This window comes from Poecile atricapillus, chromosome 1 (genome assembly GCF_030490865.1).
Source record: "Poecile atricapillus isolate bPoeAtr1 chromosome 1, bPoeAtr1.hap1, whole genome shotgun sequence".
In the NCBI taxonomy this organism is placed as follows: domain Eukaryota; kingdom Metazoa; phylum Chordata; class Aves; order Passeriformes; family Paridae; genus Poecile; species Poecile atricapillus.
In genome coordinates this window covers 42,793,335-42,818,344 of record NC_081249.1, presented here as the reverse complement: position 1 = coordinate 42,818,344, position 25,010 = coordinate 42,793,335, and the positions used below count along the sequence as shown (strand labels likewise).

The 25,010-nt window shown below is 36.3% G+C and overlaps 1 protein-coding gene across 2 annotated transcripts in view; it reads left to right on the top strand.

Moving 5' to 3' along the window:
* The window catches only part of GPC5 (glypican 5), a 584,394-nt gene that overhangs the window by 79,315 nt on the left and 480,069 nt on the right, over positions 1–25,010 (top strand). For both annotated transcript variants that reach the window (XM_058858548.1, XM_058858557.1), the window contains exon 3: positions 9,315–10,009. In XM_058858548.1, the coding sequence (XP_058714531.1) occupies positions 9,315–10,009 (695 nt within the window). The remainder of the gene's footprint in view (positions 1–9,314; positions 10,010–25,010) is intronic.

The following is a 25,010-nucleotide window of genomic DNA, read 5'->3' as shown; positions in this document are numbered from 1 at the left end:
AACATTGATATGCATTTAAATCTAACATCAGTTGTTCTCTTGTCCATTGAATGAGCTCTGACTAAACATTAATAGTTATAAAAAGGCAGAATGCAGAACAAATAATAGGTGAAATAATGATCTCATAAAAAATGTATAAATGTATTGGTATTTAAGAGGAGGATGTAAAAAAAATTCAGAGTAGTCTACTTCTAGCAAACATGTGTAGACTATAGAAAGAAATATAGACTAAATAAAGAAATCCAGGGTTTGACTTCTTCCCTGTTGCCGTGAAGTCAGAGAGCTGGACTGAAAAACCACATAGGAGATCCTCTGTTCTGCTGCCTCAGCAGAGGTGGGGCCTTGGAGATCCATGGCCTGCAGGAGAAGGAAGGGGTCTCAGTGGGACCTAAACAATTCTTTTATTCATTCATTCTAAGTGCCAAAGCTTCTAGCAAGTGTGGGTCATTTAACATGTATTATTTAATCTCTATTTCCTAAAGAATGTGTCAGAAGTTGGTGTAGAAATCAATTGTACTAAAATCAGGAGTCATACTGGATAAGGAAGGATGAATCAAAGTAGAGTGAACTCTTTCAATCCATATCAATATTTGATTTTAAGATGTTATCATCAAAAGCAGCTACACAGAATATTCTTTACATTTGTAATTTTAGAAGCAATTTCTCTTTCCTGGGATTCCCCTGGAGTACAAATACCTTCTGAATTTCACTTAACTTAGATAAGTTTATATTCTGAAACTGAATGTCCTTTTCTAACCAGTTTAGAGAACTGGAGTTTTATATTTTTGACAGGTACTGTTTTCTGCTTGTAATTGTGGAAGAGAACATTTGGATGCCTGGTTATCTACTTCCTTTGAGTTTATATCTTGTCAAGTGAGAAATGCTACATTTACTTACCTGTCTGAAACTTGGAATTGCATACTTCATTCCTTTATCTCACATGTGCCAAAATAGGTACTGAAATACATGGCATAGACCAAAATACTTTTTGTATCATCTGTGTTAAGCAGAATTTTGCCCATATCACTGACAGTGGTGAGGCCACTAATCACTAGTATACTAGAGCTATACAGAGGAACATGCAGTTTTTTCTTGTTGATATCCAATATTTACAGAGGAACACGGAACAAACTTCAATAGAGTATAGATGGAGTTATAAAATTCATTGTTCTTTAATCTTCCATGAAAAACATGGATGATTGTTTAAGATACGCAGCCTTAAAGATGTTTTTTTCATCTTTTTTCTTTTTTTCTCAGTAAATATGAAGTTAAGCAAAGTGAGTTGAAAGATAATAAATGCATCTAATCCCTTACCAAGCTCTGGAGGATCTTTAAAACCCATTACAGGTAGTAATATGTCAAGTAAACAGTCTTCTTGAATTCCTTTGACTGCCTGATCTGGTAATTTTTAGTGTGGAATTCCTCAGACTATCAAATGCAGGAATTCACCAAACCTCAACCAACACTTAGAAAAAAGCTGTGAGATTAAATATTCAGTGATACAAAATGAATATATTTACTTGCTTGATATGCAAGAAATGTTGATCTGTAGTGTTGCATCTTCCAGAACCTGATTAACATTTCACTTTAATTTGTATTTAAAAAACACAGCTTACTGAAGATGAGTGAGTATTGTCACCATAAAACTGGGATAATTGGAAAAAATAAATAGAAAGTCAGGTTTTAAACTTCTAATTAGAAAGACAAAACCTTCATCTGATGTCAGTCATTATCATAGCTTTATGGAAATCTTCCTGAGGTTGTTTTTTTAAGTGTAATTTGTCTGTGATTCCCTAATAATTAATTCCTATAAAGTCAGTATATATAGACATAATGCTACGAAGCTCCTTGGAACCAGCCATGCATTTCATTCTAAGAAAAGCAGATTACAGCTGTGAAGAGGGAAAAAAAGATTTGCATAAATGCATAAGAAGTTTTTAATTTATCTACCATTAAGACCACTTTATAGAAGCATGATCATCTCAGCTCTTTATTTGTATAAATTGCAGTTCTGAATTGTGTTTAAGGACACTTCCCTTTAATACCAGTTCCCTACAAAAATCTTAGAGCTTCAGTGTCACATCCCTTTATAGTACAAGGGAGAGGAACAAGCACTTCCAGTGAGCACTTCATCTCAACCTAAAGTAGTCATCTAAAGTCAGAGAGATGAATCATGCCTTAGAAGTGCTTCTTAACTCACGTATGTATGGTTTGAAATTATGTGAAATGAATTTATCCTTCTAATCAATTAATTTTATGACCCTCCTACTTCAGTATCATCCTGTTGTAAATTCTGAATAATAACGTTTTCATACATCTTAGATGACTTGCTGTCCTTATTTATTATGGAAAATGTGTAAAAATGGTTATCTTAAATCAGTATCAATTTAATTTCCTTTGGCAAACCATGCATAGCATTTTGCATCAATATATGTTCAAACAATTTTGTTAAAGGATACCAGTTTTAAAGCTCTGATTCCCTGGAGTGCTCTGCTTGCAGCTCTGGGTATATTTTGTTCCATGGTAGTAAGCAATATATTCAGAATTTAGAAATATTTTCCTCTGGGAAAGTATTGCCTGGAGAGCAATGGAAAATCAGAGAGAACATAAGCAGAATCCAAGAGGGAAAAAAAAAAATGGTCTGGTCAAACTCTGTTAATTGCTAGTTATTTCTTCTCCTGGCACCATAGAAAACAATCTGCTCATGTTGCTTCCAAAATGACAACATGAGTGGTTCTATAGTCATCACTATTAAAAGGATAACACCACACTGAAAAGAAAAGGGAAGAACAGTTTTGAGAGAAAAGTGGAATCACTGCTTATAACTAGATTAAATGATAACCTTGCATTATTCATCATTTCTTTCATTCATATGACAGACATTCAATATTAAAATATAATGTGCCAGGGTAAGATTAAATACTTTACATTCCAGTTAGGATTTAGGAGTATGTTAAATAGCAAATTCAAAGGCTAGATATTTTAAAATCAACAGCAGTAAGTTTCACTGAAAAGTTAAAAAATAATCTTTTCTATTTTATAAAATTTATAATTGTGATGATTTTCATTAAGTCATAAAAATGAACTGAACTCCAAAGAACTGGATAAAAAATAAAGTTATCCCGACATTTCATTAAAAAACTAAACAACAAAAACCAAAATAAAACAAAAACAAACCAACAACTCCCCTCCCCCAAAAAACAAACCAAAAAACCCCACAAACAAACAAACAAAAACTCACAAAAAAAACCCAAGCAAATGACAAGATTTGGATCATTGTGTCAAATCACCTGAGCTTGAGACCTCTTGCGTTATAGGGCTGTTTCTCAAATGCATATCTGAGAAGATGGAGAAGGAAAGGAGAACACACCTAAATTTGTTGATTTAGAAAGCAAATTCTACATAGCAAAACAATTTGTGTCAGGATTAGTAAGCAAACATTAACACTCTGTGATGATATTAAGTAGATTATAAAACAAGAATGAGAAGTACACTTTCCAATTCAGACTAGTGAAAAAATATAGCATGTAAATGAGTGAAATTCATCTCACCTGGCTTTAAGACATATTTTCTATGTTCTATGTATTGGTTAACTTGGGAATGAGTTTCTTATGAGTCCTCACAATTTCATTGGGAGGAAAAAAGAACACACCTTTTGAGGTAATTTGAGGCAATTTGCTATTTCATTTCAAAGTGCAACAGTTCTTTTTAGTGTAAGTAATGCTTATAGCCTGAATTATGTATGATACTGTATGATTGCTAATTCTTATTAATATTCCAGCTAAAGCTGTCCTATGCCAACTTCCTCATGTCCTGATGCTAAAAAGACCACAAAAAGCCCCAACATAAACTGCAACTAAAAAAATAAAAAAGACAGTATGACTAAACCAAACTCAAAATCACAGGATATGTAGGAAATTCCTTAAGTATATGAATAATATGCAACTGAACACAGAGCAACTTAGGTCGTGGTCAACCAATTCTAATTCAAGTCTCGTGAATGTTTCTGTTTTTTTCAAAGACAGCTAAAATAAATTCAAGACCAAGCAAGATCTGGAAAGTTCTAAAGTCTGTTATGATTACTTTGAGCTATAGAAGCCTGAGGTGCTTCGCCATCCTTTGGCAACACCAAGTTGATTATGCTACAGGTTTAATCTGTTATACCTGTTTTCTTACTGACTTCATTGGTGAGTCTGCAATGTAGGAAATGGATTAATTTGAAATACGTTTTAATGAGGAGCAGTTTCAGTGTGTCTCAAATCTGTTTGACTGGCCCTTACCCTATTGATCTCTCTCCCATATAACCTTCACAGGTAATGCCCTAATGAGTTAATTCTGTATAATTCATTTATATGTCTTGAAGACATGATTCTTCAAGCTCATTTTTCTGATATGGTAAATGATTCAGGGATTTTGCATTATATCTGTCACTTTGTAATTAGGAACAAATCCACCTATACGTATTTCTCTGTGTGATGTATTTTAAACAAAGATATTATGAATGTAATGCTGTGTGGATTACTTCCTTCTCCACTATTTTTTTTTTCATACCTTTTGAATGCCTTTTGCTTACCTGGCTTTAACTTGCACCTGAGACATTCATTGTGACTCTAGAAGGACAACATATGCAAAGTACATTTGATTGTACTATAAATCTTTAGAAGAAGGGAGTATGATGCTTCTGGTTTATTTGTGCTTCCCATAAACAGAAGGAAAACTTTAAAAGATCGCCAAACATCAATGGCAACTGGAGATACTTTCCCGTAGGATTTTTCAAATCATCATAAATTTATAAGGTTGCTAGGTTTTCCAGGTTTGCTTGGATTTGTTTATTGATTGCTGTACATTATGGGCTGATCCTTAAGATACTTCAGGCTCATCAGTTTTGGATCTCCTCTGGACTGTGAAAGGCAGTCTTGCTAAATGCAATGTCATAAATCAAAGATGGATTTTAACTGTCTGGTTATAATTTATTGAGTTCTATATGTTACCCTAAGTGTGAATTAATTTATATTATGTAATTTAAGCTGGTGAATTATTGCCAAATTATACGACTTCACAACTTGTTGGATGACTACTAATACTGGAGTCTAATAATTTATTAGACTACCTCTGCATTAAGTACCATATGTGTTTCAAAAGGTAGTGCTCAGCATATAGCTATGCATTTTCTCATTTAACAGATACATAGAACATCTGTGTAAAGAAATGTATAACAACAATATATTATTTATTATGAAAATACAGTTGTTATACAACAGCATGGTTCCACAGAAATTTATTTCAGATTAATTTTCTAGGGTACCTATGGTATAAAGACACTTGGCCAAAGCTGTTAAGGATGAGAATTTCAGGGCTGGTTTAAAATCAAATCCAAATTCTATTTCATTCTGTGCAATATTTCCATTAAATCTGATTAATGTCCAGCAATAAAAGAACTGGATTTCTTTTTTGTTCTCTTTGTTCTAGTAAACAAGGCATGTGTATGCTTCTGATTTTTATTTTAAACCTGTTTGTCCACTGTACTAACAGGTATCTTGAAATTTCCTTACAATTTAGAACTACCCATGGCTCTCAGGAACTGAAAAGTTAAAGGAAGGGAAGAGAGCAGATCTTTTAAACAATGACCTGATAGCTATTTTACATCACTTTGTAATCACTTTGTTAAACACACTATTATCAAAAAATAATGTATATATTTACTGGTATGAAGTATCAGCTGAAAAAATGGTATACATAAAACAAACAAGTTCTAATGTACAAATTTCCTAGCCTCATGTTTTGTTCTTATTAAAATCAGGAAGAGAAATACTGTTGTTCTTTCAAAAAATTAATTGTTTAAATATTGACAACTCTGAAATTTGATTTAGGAGTGTAAAAACAATAGTTTTAACTGTCACCAAAGAAAAACAAAGTTGACGTGTGATCTGTGGAAAAACACTAGACATTATTAATAGTAGGGTTATCCAAAGTATCTATAGGATATTGTATAGCAGTTAATACGAAGATCTCATAAATCATGGAGACACTGACCCTGAAGATTAAAAAATCATTTGATAACAATAAAAAGAGCTTGTCTAGTTCATCTTAGTTATACTTAAAATGTATATGTAACAGATTGATACTGATTGCAAACTCATCACATCTTTTATGTTGCTGAGAAATTAATGCTGATTGTTAGTCTCAGCTCATAGATTTAAAAGATAAACACATTGCTACAGCTTTCAGTATTGAACCAGTATAACTTGATTTGTCACTGAAGTATCAGAATGTGTTGTAAATGACATATATTGCCATCATAAGGTGTTCACAAGAGCTCTTCAATATTGTAAGTAAACATAGGTCTGATTTGCTGTCTGTCAGCAAATTTGCTGAGAGCAAAACAAATATCTGAAATAGCCATGGTTATAAAGTAGAAAATGAGCCAGTAGGAAAAAAAAAGAAGAGATTAAAAAATTCTGTAAGAAATCATAAAACGACAATTAAATAGTATGATGCAGAATTGTAAACACAAGAGGCCAGTATCATCACATCCTATTTAGAAAGGCAGAAATAGTCAGTAGATTATGTAGTTGATTATTGTACTCATTCATCTGGTGATTGCTAAGGCACTAGGAATGTAGTTCAATATTGAAGATTTGTTATTGTTTATACCACATTGTAAAATCTATTGATTGTCCATGTGCAGCATGATTTATTCTTTCAACTAATATTTGTGCACTTGGTAATAGGATACTGCAGCCATGGATTTTAACAGACATTTTAGATCATAGACTTTGTGGTTTCCATCTAGGAAAAGTAATAATAAAAAAACTTGAATGTTCTTCACATTTTATTATTTTAAACCATCTAAACCAAGAATCAATTTTACTTAATTTTTTGTCTTTGCTCTTCTGGGCTGCACCATGATTTTATATGAAGGGTTGTCAAGTCTGTGATAACTAACTACATATCTAGAATTTAGTTCAATGGTCTCAGCACAGCCACCTAGTACCATTTTAAATGTAAAATGTTTATCAAGAGCCTACAGATAGGACATAAGACCAGCAGAACACACATGCCCTTTCGGACAGGCAAATAAAAATGGTATCTACCATTAAAAATGCTATCAAACACTCTTAGACAACTAAAGTTTCCATAGTAGGACTGCATGGTCTTCACATTCCTTATTTCCCCCAATAAAAATGAGATGTATTATAATTAGATATTTATTAATTTAGGGCTGTAATTTAGTTTCCCATGTACCTGTGTGTCCATGGGAGCTGCATGTCTAAACTGCCTGTACAGCTGGTGGAGATGTTATCCTTGGTTCAGGTGCATTAAAGTGGGCATCTTGATCAATTTAATCTGCCCTGACTTGTTGTGCTTCATTTGCTGCTTCAGAAGGGAATGGTTCTCCCGTAGCCCAGGTATGAGGTGTGAGGCACTGGTGGTGTTGGGAGCTGCAGAGCTACTCAGCTGGTACTTCTGCCTGTTAACTCACAGGATAAACCCAAGAGGCTTTTCTGTGTTGAGTGGGTCTCCATTGGTGGAAACATAGCTTCATGAAGGGTACTGACTTCAGGAGTATGACTTTTGAAACAAATTAATCCCTTTGCTGAATCACTATGATATTTGGCATCTATGAATGATTATAGTGAAATTCATGTATGAAGAGGCTCACATGTGTATGTGACAGTGACATAGCAACAAAAAAAATCCAAAAACACATAAGTGGGATGCACTTTCTGACTCTACTGTGAGATGTCAGCACTTTTTTTCCTACTTATGTGGATGCTGGAAGAATAGAAAAGAGAACAACAAATTCAATTTAAGAGACATGAAATACGAAACTAAGATTTACAGAGGAAGTCCTATAGCAGAGGAATGATTGTTATTTATCTCATTTTTATTGTCGAGAGACTGAATGCAAAATATATGTGATCTTTCCAAAAAGCACGCAATTTCAAGCTCTCTGCAATCATCAAGAATCCTTTCACTGACCTGAACTGAACAAACTTTTTATTATTATATGAGGCACTTATGCATAGGTGTTTATTAAAGATGTGATAGCCAGTCTTGTCTTTTTTACATTTATTCTGGTTTTCCTACTATACATTTCAGTCAGTGACTGACCAGCAGACTTCAGGTTGCTTCAGAAATTGCTTGACATAGTTTGACACTTTGATTATGCCTGTATTTAACATCAATGTTTAGACAGTATTAAGTGTATTTCAAGCTTTTCCTTAATTTATTTTTACAGTCTTACTTAAAAATAAACATGAAAAAATACATGGAATCTTGTAAAGCTTGAAGTCACTAACTAAACTGTAGCCATTCAGTGTATAAAATGGTTTTATGTTTTTAATATGTCTGTCTGTGTTTCTGTTCTCAACTCTAAGCTAAGTTTCTTTTTGATCCATATATTGCTTCATTGCCTTCCTTAAAGTGCAACCTTCTCAGGCAGATCTAGGGAATTCCTCAATGTAAACACTCTTCTTCTCCTTTGAAAACTAACGTTTTCTCTTACCTCCAAATCATAGGCCAAGTCAGGAAAGGATGTTTTTCCAGTATACTTAAACTGCTTTATTAAACACTGCTCAGTGTATTTAAGGATTACCACCTAAAACGTGAAATGCAAGTTTGTCCATTCAGGCTTTATTCATTATGGAGTTCTTGAGGCTTAGCGAGGGATTATCCATCAGTTTCTGAGGAAAGCAGTTCTTGACCATACCAATTGCCAGACCAAACAGCACTGTTTAAAATCATGTTCTCACGTGTGTTTGGAACATCTGCTTCCTCTGGAAGACACAAAATAAAAACTGATCTTTAAGAGTTGAGTTTTAATAGAATTGAAGTGTTGTTTATATTTTTTAATGTTACTTTTCCCCATCTATTTAGGATGGTAAGAGGAATGACTTGGAGTTAGTGAGAGCATTCAGCTGTTTATTGCAACTTGCAGAATGAGTCGTGAGATGAGAGAGCTAATGTGTTTATATACATAGACAGGTACAATAGGACTTTGCTGTATTTTGTAACTTAATAACTCAGCTTACAATTATTTCCTGTCATATTTTTTTTGTGTTTTATGTAATCAGCAAAGAAAACATGGGTTATTAATTGTGTTGTAACATTACTTGTAAGGTGCTTCCCTATATAGAAAAGACAGTTGTAGTTTTTGAGAAGTTTGTCTCCTCAAAAATTCTAATGCAAAAATTCATTTGGAATATATGTAAGTTGTCCTAATGTAACTGTTTGATGTTCTTATTCTAATTTCTTATTTTTTTAAACCTTAAAAATAATGATTGATTCATTGATTGACTGATTTATTGCAGAAACCTTTGAAATGCTTATCAGACTGGCTGAGAATTACACAAGCACACTTTTCTGCAGTGCGTATAGAAACATGGCTGCTGAGGCTACTGTGCATGTGCAGGAGTTTTTCACAGATGTTGGACTCTTCTTATTTGGCACAGACATCAGCACAGAGGAATTTGTGAATAGATTTTTTGACACTCTGTTTCCAGTAGTCTACAACCATGTGATTAACCCTGGTCCGACTGACATTTCACTGGAATATGCGGAGTGCCTGCGAGCGGCAAGAAGAGACATCAGGCCCTTCGGCAACATCCCCAAAAAGGCCATAGGACAAATGGGAAGATCACTCTTACCCAGCCGGACTTTCTTGCAGGCTCTGAATTTGGGGATCGAAGTGATCAATACAACAGATCACCTGCGCTTCTCCAAAGACTGCAGCAGAGCATTGCTGAGAATGCAGTACTGCCCACACTGCCAGGGGCTGACGCTGAGCAAGCCCTGCATGGGCTACTGCCTCAATATCATCCGAGGCTGCCTGGCTGACGTAGCAGAAGTTGATCTCCACTGGCGGGAGTATATCCAGTCCCTGGAGGAGCTCTCTGGGGCCCTGAGTGGAGCAAACAGCATTGAGCACGTGCTGCTGAATTTCCATTCCCTTGTTCACGATGCTCTGGTACAGGCTCGGATCAACGGGCCAGAATTATCTGAGCAGGTAAGACACTGGTTTTATCCACACTTGGGGTAAACTTGACAGTAGGAAAAGTATCACTGATAGCTGCTATTTCTCCAGCCATTTTTATGGTGAGGAATACATTTTATGGTGAGTTCAGCCTTATTTGACTAAGCAGTTTCTGGGAGCACAAAAAGTACTTTTCACGAACATAAGAAAATTGTTTCATTGTTATCTTAAGTGCACATTATGATAAATGTCAACAATCCTTATTTTAGATACCAGTGCCCCACCTTGAACCTATGACTTTGCATATATTATTTCCATAATTTTGTATGTTTCAGAGGAAGCAGCACAGTACATTTGTAACATGAAATAAGTCCTTCCTTACACTTAAAAGGAAAAAAAAAAGTTGCGTGAGGGCTCTCTTAGCTGTGAATGTGTGAAGTGAAGAATTTTAGGATACTGCATGGAAAGTGGAAACTATTTAACTACACTGTAGGGAAAAATGCTAGTATATATGCTAATTTATGAGGGTAAGTACCAAAATCTGAATTTTCTTTGTATTATATTTAGTCTGCAATTTTTCTCTGTATTCTTACATGCAGACTTTACTGACAGTGACATATCCATAAGTGCTGGATCAGATAGCTTGGTTTGGGGAGATGCCTTTAGTTTTACAGTACATCCTAAGGAGGCTGTCCCTGTGCTGTGACATCAGCTGAGGTGCAGGAGCACTCCTAGGACTGCCTCAATATGTGATTAGCTGAAGTTAAAGCAGTGCCTTCTGGTAAGCAGCTGACATGACCTCTGACAATAAACAACTTGGCCTAATACAATAGGTAGAGGTTTCTTCATTTCTTTCTAAGACTCAGAGTCTGATATAATGGGTTCTTCATGCTGCTGTAGTCAGTGAATAAGTGTTAATTTCTACAAATTTCCGACTTTATCACTTTATACCAGCCAGCTTCCTGAGCCATAATATCCTGCTGCTCAACTTCCTTGAGAAAACCTGTCATTTTATTGGAAAGGGGTTTTTCACTAACAGTTTGACTCAAAGTGGCTCACTGATGTCTCTCTAATTACCAAATTATTTCAGATCTACAGCTACCTTTTAAGGAAATATGCTGTTGCTCCTTTGATTTCTGTGGGATCTTCTTTGCCTACCATTTTCAGGAACAAGCTAGAACAAGCAAGTAAAGGTTCAAGGGAAGGACTTGTGTTTCCTACTTCATCCTGGGTCATTTAATCTGAAAAGTTTTAGACTTGGATTTCCAACAGTGAATTGTCATTGCCCCAGACTTAAAAATCTCTCAGCACACTCATGTTTTCAAAATGAAAGTTTTTACAGTTCAAAGTAGTGTATTTCACTGAATTTTAGTAAAAAATAGTCATTGAAGAGCCCTCCGCTCAGTGTTTTTGCTTAATGAAAATTTCATATAGATCCAAAATAGAGGGCTTTATTTTGGTTTTCCTGAGAACTCCATGCCTTCCTTCTCCCTGTCCTTCATTCAATGTAAGGAGTACTAAAATTTCTTATGTAATGATACTTGTTGCCAATGTGTTTGTTCAAAGATCATGTGCTTACTAATGTTGAGTTATAATCATCAGATATAGAAGCATTTCCCAGCTTCAAAATCCACAGCATTCATTTTTGACTCCAACTGCACCAGAGCTAGATATCTCTTTCACCTAATTTCTCTGTTATAATTGACCGGTCCTTTCTCTCTTTGATCACTAATTTGGTCAAATAAGATAATGCAATGATCCCTTGAAACATGGTGATCTAGTCAGTATATTTAATATTTTCCCATTTATTAGGTATCAAGACCTAATTCTGAAATGTAGTAAATACAGTCTTACAGCTTTAAGAGGCAGAGGACAGGAATTTCATTGAAAATGTCTCATTAATATTTATTTTATCTTCAGAGTGACTCATGAACTGTTTCAGGTTTTGATAAGCAATTAATGCATCAGTGACTCTAACAGAGAAAAGATGATTATGAGCAAGCAAATAATGGTTTGTTAGGCACGCAGCAGTCTCTGCTGTTTTAAAAGAGAATTTCATTACATTTTGTGAGTTTTAAAGAAGCAAACAGAAAAAAAAAGTCTAAATGTTTGGAAGGATCATATATAATTATGCAAGTGTTAGTGTGAGAATCTACAGAGTAGCCTGCTTAATGATACATGTAGTTGTGCAGTCTTTTTATTCATTCATGGTTATGTTTGTGTAAATAACCATATGTAAAGAATTTTTTCTAACACTTTGCAGGAGTATTTAAATCTGATGTATATTCATGCTCTGAGCTCTGTGTGGCTGGAAAGAACATTAATGCCTATATAGCATGGCTTCCTTTTACAAAACTCTTTTTTTCTAGTAATTTACAGCTTGTTCCCTTTTCTGCTGGGTCAGCAGAGCAGTGCCACTTTGTGTCCATCTGGAATTGTCTTTCTCTTTCTTCTTACTGTTTCAAAATCACCTTCAATTCCTGCCTCCCACAGCTCTGCTGACTGACACATAAGCGCAGCACCTGTTCCTCATCTCAATACCTGTGCATTATTTGTTGCTATTCTGCAGAATCTAGTGGAGTTGTGTGGGTTGTGCAACTATTCACGAATTTATGTATTTTCACACCTACATATTGTCATATATTTAATGCCACTTCTGTTCCTGAGATCTATACATGTCCATATATTGCTCAGTGCATAAGGTACCCTATGCTTTTTAGGTGGAACAGAGATTTTTTAGCCAACATTTGTGTGAATGCTTGTACAGATATAGTGTAAGAGAGATTTAAGAGAGCTGCACCATACAAAATGAGAACACTGTGCATTATTAGGATAATCTGAAGAAGGTGGTATGTAGTTCTTACACATCTAAAAGTGCCTGTTGTTACAGAGCACCTTGCAGACTCATCATGTGCTTCTTTTGTGCTCGGCCCAAGTTGCCACATGCTGGTCTCTGAGCTTGTGTATAGCCAAGGAAATCCCCCTGGAGGGTACTGTACAGCCTGATGAATGCACAAGAACTTTATGACACATTTAAGTACATGTAAAAAACCCCAAGCCAAACCAAAGCACCACAAAAAACCAAAAAAACAAACAAAAAACACATGGAAATTTGCTTAGAAGTTACAATAAATTGTTTCAGGTCACCCCCATTCTATTATCAATGTTAAGACAGGAGGACAGAGAGAAATTTTAGCAAGATTTACAAAGTTTTGCTGTGGATGGAGCCTACTATCCCCAGCATAAGAGCATTTCTCCACTCCCTTTATGTATGGATTAATGTCATAGCCCCAGGCCATGGAAGAGCAGCCTCCTGTGTCACTTACTGTGTGATTCAACAGCAGTTGAAGCCAGTCTCATTCTGGATTGTCCACGTCCTGCTCTGGCACCATCCTCAGCTCTCTGCTCCCACCCCTTTGCCTCCGTGCGTGCTACCCTGGCAGCTGAAAGTCAAGCTGGTTGAGGGAGTGTCTGTGCTCTCAGCCAGTTTTGTTTTGCTGTTTGAAGTTTTGTGCTCCCATGCATTGGGTAACCCTCAAGTGAGAGGTTCACTGGAGTGGGACAAACAGAGGTCCTGAGGGTAGGGGAAATGGGTCTGAGGTCAGACAAAAGATGAAGGAAAAGGGGGAAGAAAAGAAGAGAAACCTAAAATTCTCAGGGCTTTATAGTTAAATCTTCCCTGCAAACTTTGCATATGGGTTTTGTTCTTGATTCCCAAAAGATCAATGGTGTCTGAGTTAAATATTGAATAAAAGAGATGAAAAAGAATATTGATTAGTTGTTCATTGGCTATTCTGAGCACTGAAGATTTTGGGATCTGAAGGAAAATTAAGTATGTGACCATGATACTAAAAGATACATATGCATATAAAATGTGGGAATCAGAAACACAAAATAAAAAAAATAAGATCACACAAATTCTGGCATTTCCTTATTTTGAAAGTGAGGAATCTGTGCTACAGGTTTTGTAAAATTCTTGCATGTACTTTTATATGTAATATAAACCTACAAAAATTCAGAATGGGATTTTCAAAAGCACAGTGTCTTCACTGTGTTCTGAGAGTTTTCAAAACAGTTGGAGACAACAAAATTATAAAAATTGTGGAAGCTCTTCAAGTCCTTTAATCTCAGTCTAATCCTGAAAGAATATCTAATTTATGTGTCTTCTAAAAAATAAGCATAATTAAGTTCTATTAAGAGAGACTTTTGTCTTTTTTTTTTTTAATCAGCTGTCTAATACTGGAAAGAAAGCAAGATCTTTCTTGTGGTATAGAATGCTAGCAGAAAGAAGAATTTAATAGACTTTATTTAGAGGTTTATTTTTCTTCCTGGAATTAAGTAGGTATAAAAAGCTAGAATTGCTGTAATAAAGTGATGTCTTCAAAGAGAGTAAGAAGGATGATACAGGAAAATACAAGTTAGTCAACCATACCTCCATCCATTGAAAGGTGATGGAGTAACTAATCCTGGAAACTATATTCCAAACAGATGGAGAAAATGTTGATTGGGAGTAATGGTTAATGTACTTGACACCCGTAATAGTAGAGCCATACTGATATGATATGGGTAGAGCAATGGATGATGTCTACCTCACCTTTACCAAAGCCTTTGTTGTTGTCTCCTACAACATCTTTAAATATAACCTGTCAAAATGCACAGTGAGGAAGACTGAAAAATGGATGGGTGGCTCGCCCAAAGGATTGTCACCAGTAGCACGAAGTACAGCTGGAGACCAGTCGTTAGTGCTCTGACCCCCAGGTGTTGATACTGGGGCAGATATGTTTTAATGTCTTCATTAATGGATGGGGTGATAGTACAGCTTACCCTCAGAAAGTTTGCAGATAGAACAAAACTGGGAGGAGCAGCTGACACACCAAATGGTTGTGCTATTCAGAGGAACCTTGTCAGGCTAAAGAATTGACCTGAGAGGAATCTGATGAAGTTCAGCAAAGGGAAATGAAAAGTCTTTCACCTGGGGAGGAATAGCCCCACGCATCAACAGCTGCTGGAGGCTGGCTGACTGGGAAGAAAGGGCATGAGGCTCCCGGAGAGCGCCAAGTTGAACATGAGAAATGCACCTGTACAGTAAAGAAGTCCAGCAGCCTCCTGGGTTTCATTAGGAAAAGCACTGCCAGCAGTTGGAGGGAGGTGATCCATCCTTTCTCAGTGAGACCTCATCTGAAGTGCTCTGTCTGGTTCTGGGCTGCCCAGTATGAGAAAGTTATGGAGTGACTGAAGTGAGTCCAGCCACAAAGATGAATATGAGACTGGAGCATCTTCTCTATATGGAGAGGCTGAGGGAAATGGGGTTGTTAAGCCTGGAGAAGAAAAGGCTCAGGGGGAATCTTATGAATGTGTATAAATACATGGTATCAGCCACTGAAGAGGAAAAAGCCAAGCTGTTTTCAGCCTTGCTCACTGACTAGGCAAGAGGCAATGTGCATGAAATTGTACAAAATGGGCTGTCCAGAGAGGTTTTAGAGTTTCCATCTTTGGAAATACTCAAAACCCAACTAGACATGAATCTGGACAAACAGCTGTATCTGACCCTGATTGAATTAGGGATGTTGGACTATACAGCCTCAAAAAATCTCTCCTAAATAAATCTGATTCTTTGAAATTGTTTAGAAGGTGGTTGCATCAGAGGAATATTCTTAACTGAGGAACCAACCATCTTCTACTCAGTAGCTGTGGTGGGATAGGACCCATATAGAGGGATCATGGACAGGGCAAGAACATACCCTGTTTGTGGTGTGTTAGTGAAGGATGTGGGCACAGGTTTCATCTCATGGCTGGTGAACATTGCATGTAAGCATGTTGCTAAAACTGAATTTTCACAAGTCTGTATGCACTATTTATTTCATAGATCTTTGGTCAAAGCAAAAGAATGAATTGCTCTTTATAAAATCTCTGAGCATGGATAAAATTCCCCACAACAGGATGATAAAATCTGAGACTAATGGAGTGATAGCCTGGAGGTTCTCAAAGGAAGTGGTAGCCAAGCTACTACTCAACAGTAGTGTTGTAATGTAGTTAGGAAAAATGGTATGACCCAAAGAATGTACACCCGAAAATGTAGACTTGTAAGTTTTTTCCCTTATCTTGTTCTCCCCAGGTTCCCTTATTGGTTGTGTAAATTCCCACACCCCCTTCCCCTGTCCTGAAAAATGGGTGCCTCTCACACCTCTCCCTCTTTCCCTCCTGCCATCTCACCCCAAAGGATCCCAATGAATAAAGCTGCAACTGCCATCTCAGCAAAGGGAAAGAGCCTCGTTTTTAGGGTCTCCTCTGGCAAGCTAAACTACCTCCCCAGCCTCCCTGCCCGCTGTGGGGGGGACAGTGGTAGCAGAGAGGCAGGAGACACAGTTACATAGCACAGTACTACTTCTGTGCTCAGCAAAAGTGGAGGTATTGCTGATAAGTTATGGAGGGAAAATGAGCTTTGGTTTAGACATTGGACAGATACTACCTAAATCTGACATTGTGGGAAAATTATATTATTTCTGTCACCAAACTATCTATCTGGACTTAGCCTTGTACGCCATTAACTTTCAGTGAGTGTATGTTCCCATTACCAATTTGTAAAAGACAACCCCGAAGAGAGCCACTTGCCGCAAAGTTCCATCATACTTTGAAAAAAGACCAAAAAATCTCCAAACCCCTATCTTTTTCAGCAAAGCAGGTTTTGGAATAAAATTGTGGAATTCTGCCTGAAGCTTTTGGCATATGACTGTGCCATCATAACTTTGCTGAATTTAAATTACTTGATACATTGATGAATTTAAATTACTTCACAAAATCGGTAGAAACTCAGTTGTGAAAACTGATGAACAATAATTGGATTTAAAGTCTAATACAGTTGTGTTCAAAAAGAAGATTCCTGCTTCAGCTAACACAGAGTTGAAGGCCATCACCTTCCCGTTCTCTCCATTCATATATGCATCCAGCCATATCTGTAAAAGACTGTATTACTTGTATGATACAGCATAGCATATTTATATAATGGCATATTTTTATAATGCCATACATATGTCATTTTTTTAATGCAACATGAAGTAAGTCTGTTGCAGTCATGACCTCCATCAAATTCACATTCTTGTAGTGTTGTATTTCACTTCCCCATTGTTTCATCATGGGAAAGCTTCTTGCATCTATCAAAAAGTTTTCTTCTGAAGCTAAGCTGGGTTTTGTTCATCAGGAAAGAGAATGGAGAACTTTGAAAACAAAGTGAAAATCACCAAATAAAGAGATTTTTATAAAATTAGTTTCTAACTAATGAAAAGTTGTTTTCATTAAATAGTATGCTTTATTCCTACCTGAAGATACTTAGCAATTGGACAGCTCTTCCCATCTCTTTTTGTTTGTTCCATCCTTTCTATATATTTCAGTACCTTTCATTTACTAAGGTCTGAACTGTTACCCTCATTTCTGGCATTTGTACCACAGACTACATATTACTACAAGTTCCTATGTTGTTTTTTTTTTTGTGGCTGAAATTGGTGTTTATCCAATAACAGGAAGATGCCTGCTACAACATTTAACATAAAAATCGTGGTAATCACAAGTCAGAACATTTTGTTGTTGGAATGGTAGTTGTATGCCATGTGCTGGATCATCTTCAAAATTGGTGTCCTTTTACACTGCCCTTGTTTTACTTTTTTCTAATGTGTAGGCATAGGGCTTGAAATCATGCACAGAATATTGGCAGAAGCAATAATACTTGCATAGCTATGTGCACATTGTGGAAAAAATGGGTGTTAGGGTTATGATCTGCTCCTTCAATATAGCCAGGCATTGTACTCAAATGCAAATTGGAAAGCCAAAATATATAGACATTTCTGGACATACACTTGATAATATCCTGTTTGTCTTTTAGGTTAAGGTTTATGTTACACTGGGAGATGTGTGGCAAACACTGGAAGCACTTGTTTCCGTCAACATTTTAAGCATAATAGCAGAACGTGAAACTGTGAAACCACAACTATCTAAACAAAATCAGTTGCTATGTTCCTCAGCTTTTCAGAATTTAAATATATGTTATCTCAGCTTTTGGTACCGCTTTCAAGGTAGATCCTTTCCTATTCCACTTCATTTTCCCCCAATTTTCATTTGTGGAAATGACAGAGGAGATATTTCTCACTGTTGGTGAGAAGATGTTCAAATCCAGTGTCAAGTTCACAACTCACACTTTCCCGAAAAGTGCTTTTTTAAAATTCATTTGTCAAATTGTCCAGATTCCTCCCTTGTGTCTCCCACAGTAGAGTTACTTGTATGGGCTGAAGTTTGCACTGGCATTATGACTGACAATAATCCCCAGTCCCCGAGCCCCCTGCAGTACTTAGGGGACTGAGGGGCAACAGAAGAGCTAGAAATGAAGGAATGAGATTTACCTTGAGATGGAGAAGATAGGAGGAGGGTGTTTCTAGTCTGAATTTTGTTTCCCACTGTTGTAATCTATTTTTATTTGCAATATATTTAGTCTTCCCCAAACTGAGGCCATGACATTAACTGGTGAATGGTCTTGTCTTAATCTCAACCCACAAGCTTTTTCTTCTTATTTTTCTCCCCTGATTCTTTAGAGGAGGGGGAGAGAGAGAGCAGCTGGGTGGGCCTTTGGCTCTTAGCCAAGTCTACACCACCACAGTTATCAACACACACGCATGCCTTTGGCAAGCAGTGCTGAGTAGTGCAGGTTTACATGAGATATGTTCAATCTGCCAAGTAAATAATGTAGGAATATATCATGGCATACATTATGCATTTGTATATAATGTGTTTTGAATGAACCCACTTCACAATTTGAAATTACTTGAAACTTATGTTAAATGGTTCAATTTTGCTGCATTTCTTTTTTAAGATGGAGGTCTGTTATGTCAGGAAGGCGTAGGATCTTTAATATACCTTCCGTTTTCTTTTCTTTTTTTTTTTTATATATAATAGAAGATTAGGCAAAATTTGGGCAAAATACACAGATCTAAAATGGCTTTTCTCCTTCCGGTGACTGCATGGGGACTCAGAGGTCTGAAAAATGCAGAGTAAGCAGTCTGGGCTGCCATCATGGACTGGGTTTAGGTGATATGTTAGATCTAACTCTGGCACAATGGCAGGTTTGTCTCATTGTGACTACTGGGCTCTTGGGCTGAAGGTGAGGAAGATTCTCTGGTGGAATGAAAATACTGCGATCTGATTCTTCATATTTGCAAAAAGAGAAGGAAGGAGACTTCTCACTCCTTCCCCAAAGATGAGTAGAAGGCATGAACAAGTGTGAAGAACACTAACAATCCTTTCTGTAAGCTGTGTATGTGTTTTTTCTCTGCTCTTCATTTTTCATTGTGAAACAGAGTAACTTCACAAAGAGAGGGGTACTGAGCTGAGCAGACTTTGGTATCTTAGCTGGTTTTTAAATCACTACCAACCTTTTGTAATGAAAAACGTTTTTAAGTGTAAATCCAGAGATTTTGAAGCAAATGAGCTTTTTGGACTGTTTTGGTTCATACATGAACATGTATGAATTAGTGACTGTCTTGTACGTTGCTGAAAATCTTCAAAGAAAACTGGTTTTCCCAGCTTCAAAGAAGAGAGTGAGGAAGTACTGAAACACTTAATATACAGATACAGAAAGTAGAAACATCGATCTTGTAAGCTGCAGTTTGAGATGGGGAAGAAACACATAGGTTCTCTGAAATACTGACTATATAGTGGTTTTTTCCCTCCTTTTTTTCTGATGTTTTTTGATTCTTATTATCATGAAAAGGTGACCCTCAAGTTACAGAGAGTTATTGACAGTGTCTAATGCTAAATGAAATAATGAATTATTACTGTTAATTGAAGTGGACATGATTTTATTAACTTACTGTTGTTACAGAATTTTGCTAACAAAACTGCTCTGCTCTTCACAATTTTGCAACATAAATTGCAGCCTGCAAGAAGGTGTAAATACATTGTGCAGATACGCTGATGGAGCCACTTTGGTTTGCTTTCACTAATTCTTTATGTATTGTAAATTGAAATATGTTTTTTAAGTGAGTTATGTGCCTGATAAAGGTTATAGAGCCCCAATTCTGTTTTCATTAACAATCACACTTCTACTGAATTTGTTTATACAGATGACCCTCAATAGTCTTAGACCTAGATTTAAAGAACAACTCTGCATGTGTCCTACAAGACAGCACAATGTTAGCCCTCTGTGTCAGAGCTGTATTTACTGGGCACACAGAAATAAAGAGTAATGAAGTATATTTCGACCGCAAGAAAGCAAAAATAAATCAGTCAAACTACACACAAGCAGCTGATCTTTGGAAAGGGCTACTCTCGGTTTTATATAATTTCTTTCTGGAGGAGAACCACAGAGTGAAGTTTTCAATGAACATAAATGAAACACCTTGGCATCCGATGAAGCAGTCTTGGATTGGGAGAGCTGGCAGCCTCTCATAAGAAGCAGTTTTTGTTGAACTGCCTTTGAAGAGTTTGAACTGGCAGTGCTGTATTCTGGCTACAGGGAAACTTGGCTGAGAACATTCGGATTTCCCCTGACATTAAGTCATTTAAAGTAAAAAAAAAAAGAAAAATCATTTCCTTCCCTCCCAGCTCCATTCAGGAGGAGAAAGTATTTTTACTGCCAGACTTGCTGAGTCCCTCATGAATGGAACAGCAGAATTAAAACCATTTACAATTTTAGTAGTTAAAGACCAGAAGACACAAATTAAAAGTATATTAAGTAGCTCTTAGATTTGTTTTTGTAATCTCCAACATGCAAAATTATGAAGGAAAACAGAGATAATTAAATACTGACAAGATATGAGAACAGTCTCAAGACTCTCAAGAACTTGGACAGGATTACTGATTTTGATAAATGTAGTAGTAGGAGGAGGATATGAGTCTCAATCACGTGAAAGTTGGGGACTGTGACTTCTAGAATCCAACAGCTTGAACAACAGTCTTACAAAACCATATGAAAAAAATCTGATTATCAAAAGCTGGTTTCCAAACTCTTTGCATTTTTGTCTCTTTCCTTGGTCTTGGCTGAAGATTTTGTTGACTCACAGAATGGTTTGCATTGCAAGGGACTTTAAAGATCATCTAGTTCCACCCCCTTGCCATGGACAGGGACTCTTTCCAATAGACCAGATGTTCAAGGTCCCATCCAGCCTGGCCTTGAATACTTCCAGGTATGGGGCATTTCCCCATGGCTGTGGTGCTGCATAGTGCCAAACCAAGTGGAAGTATTAGTTCAGTATCTCCAAGTTGTACTTCAATTTATATATCACAGAAAATTACTTTCCTTTTATTTCCAACATATAATCCTTCAATTTTATTCCTGAGAAGGCTACCACTGCCTTGCTGCTGGGTGTACATTCTGTACATCTGCAGCTTACTTTTCCTCAATACCACCTGGTTGGGTTTGAGCTTGAAACCCTTCCAACTCTATGTCTCTTGAAAAATTATAACTGCACATTTTCATGTATCACCTGAAATTTCAATTGTGAATAAAATTTCTTTGAAAATATCATTAGCTGGCAAGTCTATTTAAGACTTGTCTCGCAGGGGATTCTAAATTGTTTAGTAATTTGAGCGAGCATTCTAAGTGTCATCTTTGCTCTCTAATTCTCTAGTCTTTTGTTCACAATGTTTTCCTCTTCACTTGTCATGGACTTCTGCAAATTCTGTAAAATGCTTAAGTGTAGGTATGAATCTTGTAATTTGCCACTGTAACTCCAGAACTTGCTTATTTCTCTATGTCTGAGACATATTGTTAGAGTCAAGTAGTCACAGATAAAGAAAACAAAATTTGCAAAGAAAGCAAAGAAAATAACACAATTTGTTCACAGTTTTCTTGAATAGCAAACCAGTCTCACCAGTACTTCACCAGTCTGTCCTCACATTAATGATTGCAGATTAAAATTTTTCCTGTTCTGAAGGGAAAAACAGACAATTATTACCTCATGCACAGTTTTCAAAACCTTGGAATTTGTCTCGATAGGGAATACTTTAATTTCCCATGCCATGTGTACCCTCTCATATATCAAAATGCATTTTTTTTTGAAACAGAAGTTTGAGATTAAATGAGCAACTGTTCCAAGAAAAAAAAAAACAACAAAATCAAAACCCCCAAAAGCAATAAAAGGCTGCTGAACTGCTTGGGAATACTGAAATACTTATGCTCCCTCTCGTGGTTTAGCTGAAACAAAACAAACCAAGGAAGCTATAACAGTTTAATACATTGTTTTCCTTGATCAATATCTTTGGTAGTTTGATTAGCAATCTGGTGCTGGAAATGCCAGTGGCTCACCAAGAATATGTTTCTAAAAGAAAGTATTCCTTGGGTATTTCTAGAAAGGAAAAAAAAAAAAAAAAAGTTAATCACAATTTCATTCGTAACAAATGTATTTGCAACCAGCCTGATACTTCATTCTGGCTTTGTTTTAGGGTTATTAGATTTCAGCTGTCTATTAGCTCATGAGTGTTTGAGGGGTTTTAACTGCAAGGACTGTGGGAAGTTTACAATCTGACAACTAGAACTGAAAGTCACCAGACTAATCACTAACTAAAACTTGTATTAAATAAAAATCAGATTATGGCATAGCTAGTCACTTAGACTGTACTGTGCATCAAGGAACAGGGGAGAAGATGCCTCTCTGGGTCCAAAACCTCTTGGTCTTTTACTCAGATCTGGCTGGTATCAGAATCAGGAGTCTGAAAGCTGTCCTTTCCTTTATTTAAAGAGTTCCTTTAACTCTTCCATGTTTGTTTTGGTAAGTTTAGCAAACAGTGTAAGTTTTTGATACATATATGTATATATCTCTAGGATTTCCTAGAGATAAATTGAATATATGTCAGGTTTTAACTAGATTGATCCAGTCTCTCAGATCTGCAAGGCATCAGTGTGGTCATGGTACATGCAGGCATTAAGACTTGAGTCTACTGAGACTTGGTAAATCTAGTTTGAAGTGCATCACAGGACTGTGCATCGTTTGCTTACATCATTTGATGTAAAATAATTTCAGTAGAAATGCTAAAGTCAGAAAGAACCATTTGCATAGTGGGAAAAAAGAGCAAAAGGCACAAACCAAAACTGAAACAAAGAATGTGGCACATTTCTCATACTGAGTGTCTGAACTTAGAGGGTAGTGTCCGACCATTATTGATATGATGCTCCCATCATTTTGCTCTCCTGTTTAAATACAAAGGTTTATAATGCTCCAGTTTCCCAAACTGTGAGTAATCAGATAGATATTCTAAGGAATCACACCAAGCAAAATCAAACTGCTGTAAAGTTCACGTGTGGCACTAATTGCAATTTAACTGCGTGGTTATTACAAGAGCTTTTAATTAACTCAGTCATCATACTGTGGCATACAAATCGTGCATAATAGCAGCATGCTGACTATAATGACAATAGGTTTGTCTGAACTGTGAAAATCAGGAGTTTTATAATTTTCTGAGGTTTCTTTTTATGCCCTTAAATATTGTGTGGTATTTAAGAACATTTCAAAAAAGGGGAAAAAAAAGAAAGAAAAAATCCTAGCAAGTTTCTGAGGCTTGCCTGTTTTAAAATTTTGTGGAAGTCTTTTATTCTTCCTGAAATTCAGTAGGAGGTAACTCAATGAACTATTTTTCTGATGATTTTTCAGTTTCACTTTTTTATTTTTCATTCCCTTTGAGGATCATTTTACACACTCTGTTTTTGAAGACAAGAAGAATGCTGTTTGTGGAAACATTCAGAGGAAATCCCATTCCAGTGAAGCTGAAAGATAGTAAGAATACATTCTGATGAGATACTGCTGCAAAATGGTCATTTATTAATTCAGGAGGGTAGTGAGAGCATTGCTCTTCTCTCAAAGTTATGATTCCAGTCTCTCAAGACTGGCAGTAATAGAACTGAATGTTTTCTCAATTGGAAGGTTAATTTCGCATTCCAAAGACTAAGAATTAAGAAACAACGTAGCTAATGGATATGGTTGCAGTCCTTAAGAAAACACAAGAAATACAACTAGGTGGTGTTAGGCTCACCGCATGTACTTCTTCCTGTAGATACAAAGAATGCGTTAAAAATTAATTCAAAGCAGACATTATTATGGAAGCTGTATTTATCTGGTTTTTAGGCTGTCACCAGCCCTGTACTGGGAAATGAAATACTGGCATATTTGAGTTATAAATTATTTGGCTCACAGACAGAACAGGCACCTGAAGGCAAGACAACAGTACATGACATTTTCATGTGCACAAGTTTACTGCAGAAGCCAGGTAATAGATAATGAAGACTGGACTAGTGAGGGAGGCAAAAGTAAAGTGTCATGCACATAAAGGTAATGACATAAAAGTGACAGACACTACTGAACAGTTAAAAATCCCCAGGCTCGGTTCAGCTGGGTGAGCAAAATGAGCATGATGTACCAAACACAGAAAGAAGAACCAACACTGCACAAAGCCAGTGGTCCCAGAGGTTTAAATTTCACAGATACGAGATGCTGACATCATCACTGTAAATGCTGAAGCAGCTCGTCCTTCAGAATCTGTGTCTGAAAATATGACTGCTAAAGAGCTGATTTTGTGCTGCTGCTGTCATTAACACAGCTGAGTTCTCAGCAGTATGATAACTGTCATACATATCTTTGTGAGAATGGCAGAGGTGTATGTGGTGCTTTTTTGTAATGGTTTTTATTAGAATTTTCGGAATTTCCCAACACTGGGGAAAAAATCAGTTCTTAAAAAGACATTTCAGATAATTACTGGTTTTTAATTTTATTTTTATATTTAAAGTTTACCCAGCATTAATTTTTAAGAAAGTTTTTGTATTGGAAACTAATGTTTGTATTTGCATGTATCAGTGAATGCAAATTTCCAAGTATTGCAAATGCATTTCTTGAGACATTGACTCAAAGTGAACAGAGGAAGGCTGTTAGACAGTATTTTGAAACAACTGTTTATGTACAGCACATATAAAACAAGCATCATCCATATTCCAAGTCACTATGACTGTAAAAAAAATATTTTTTTGTTCATTTTAATCAGAGAAAAATATGATGAGACTTTA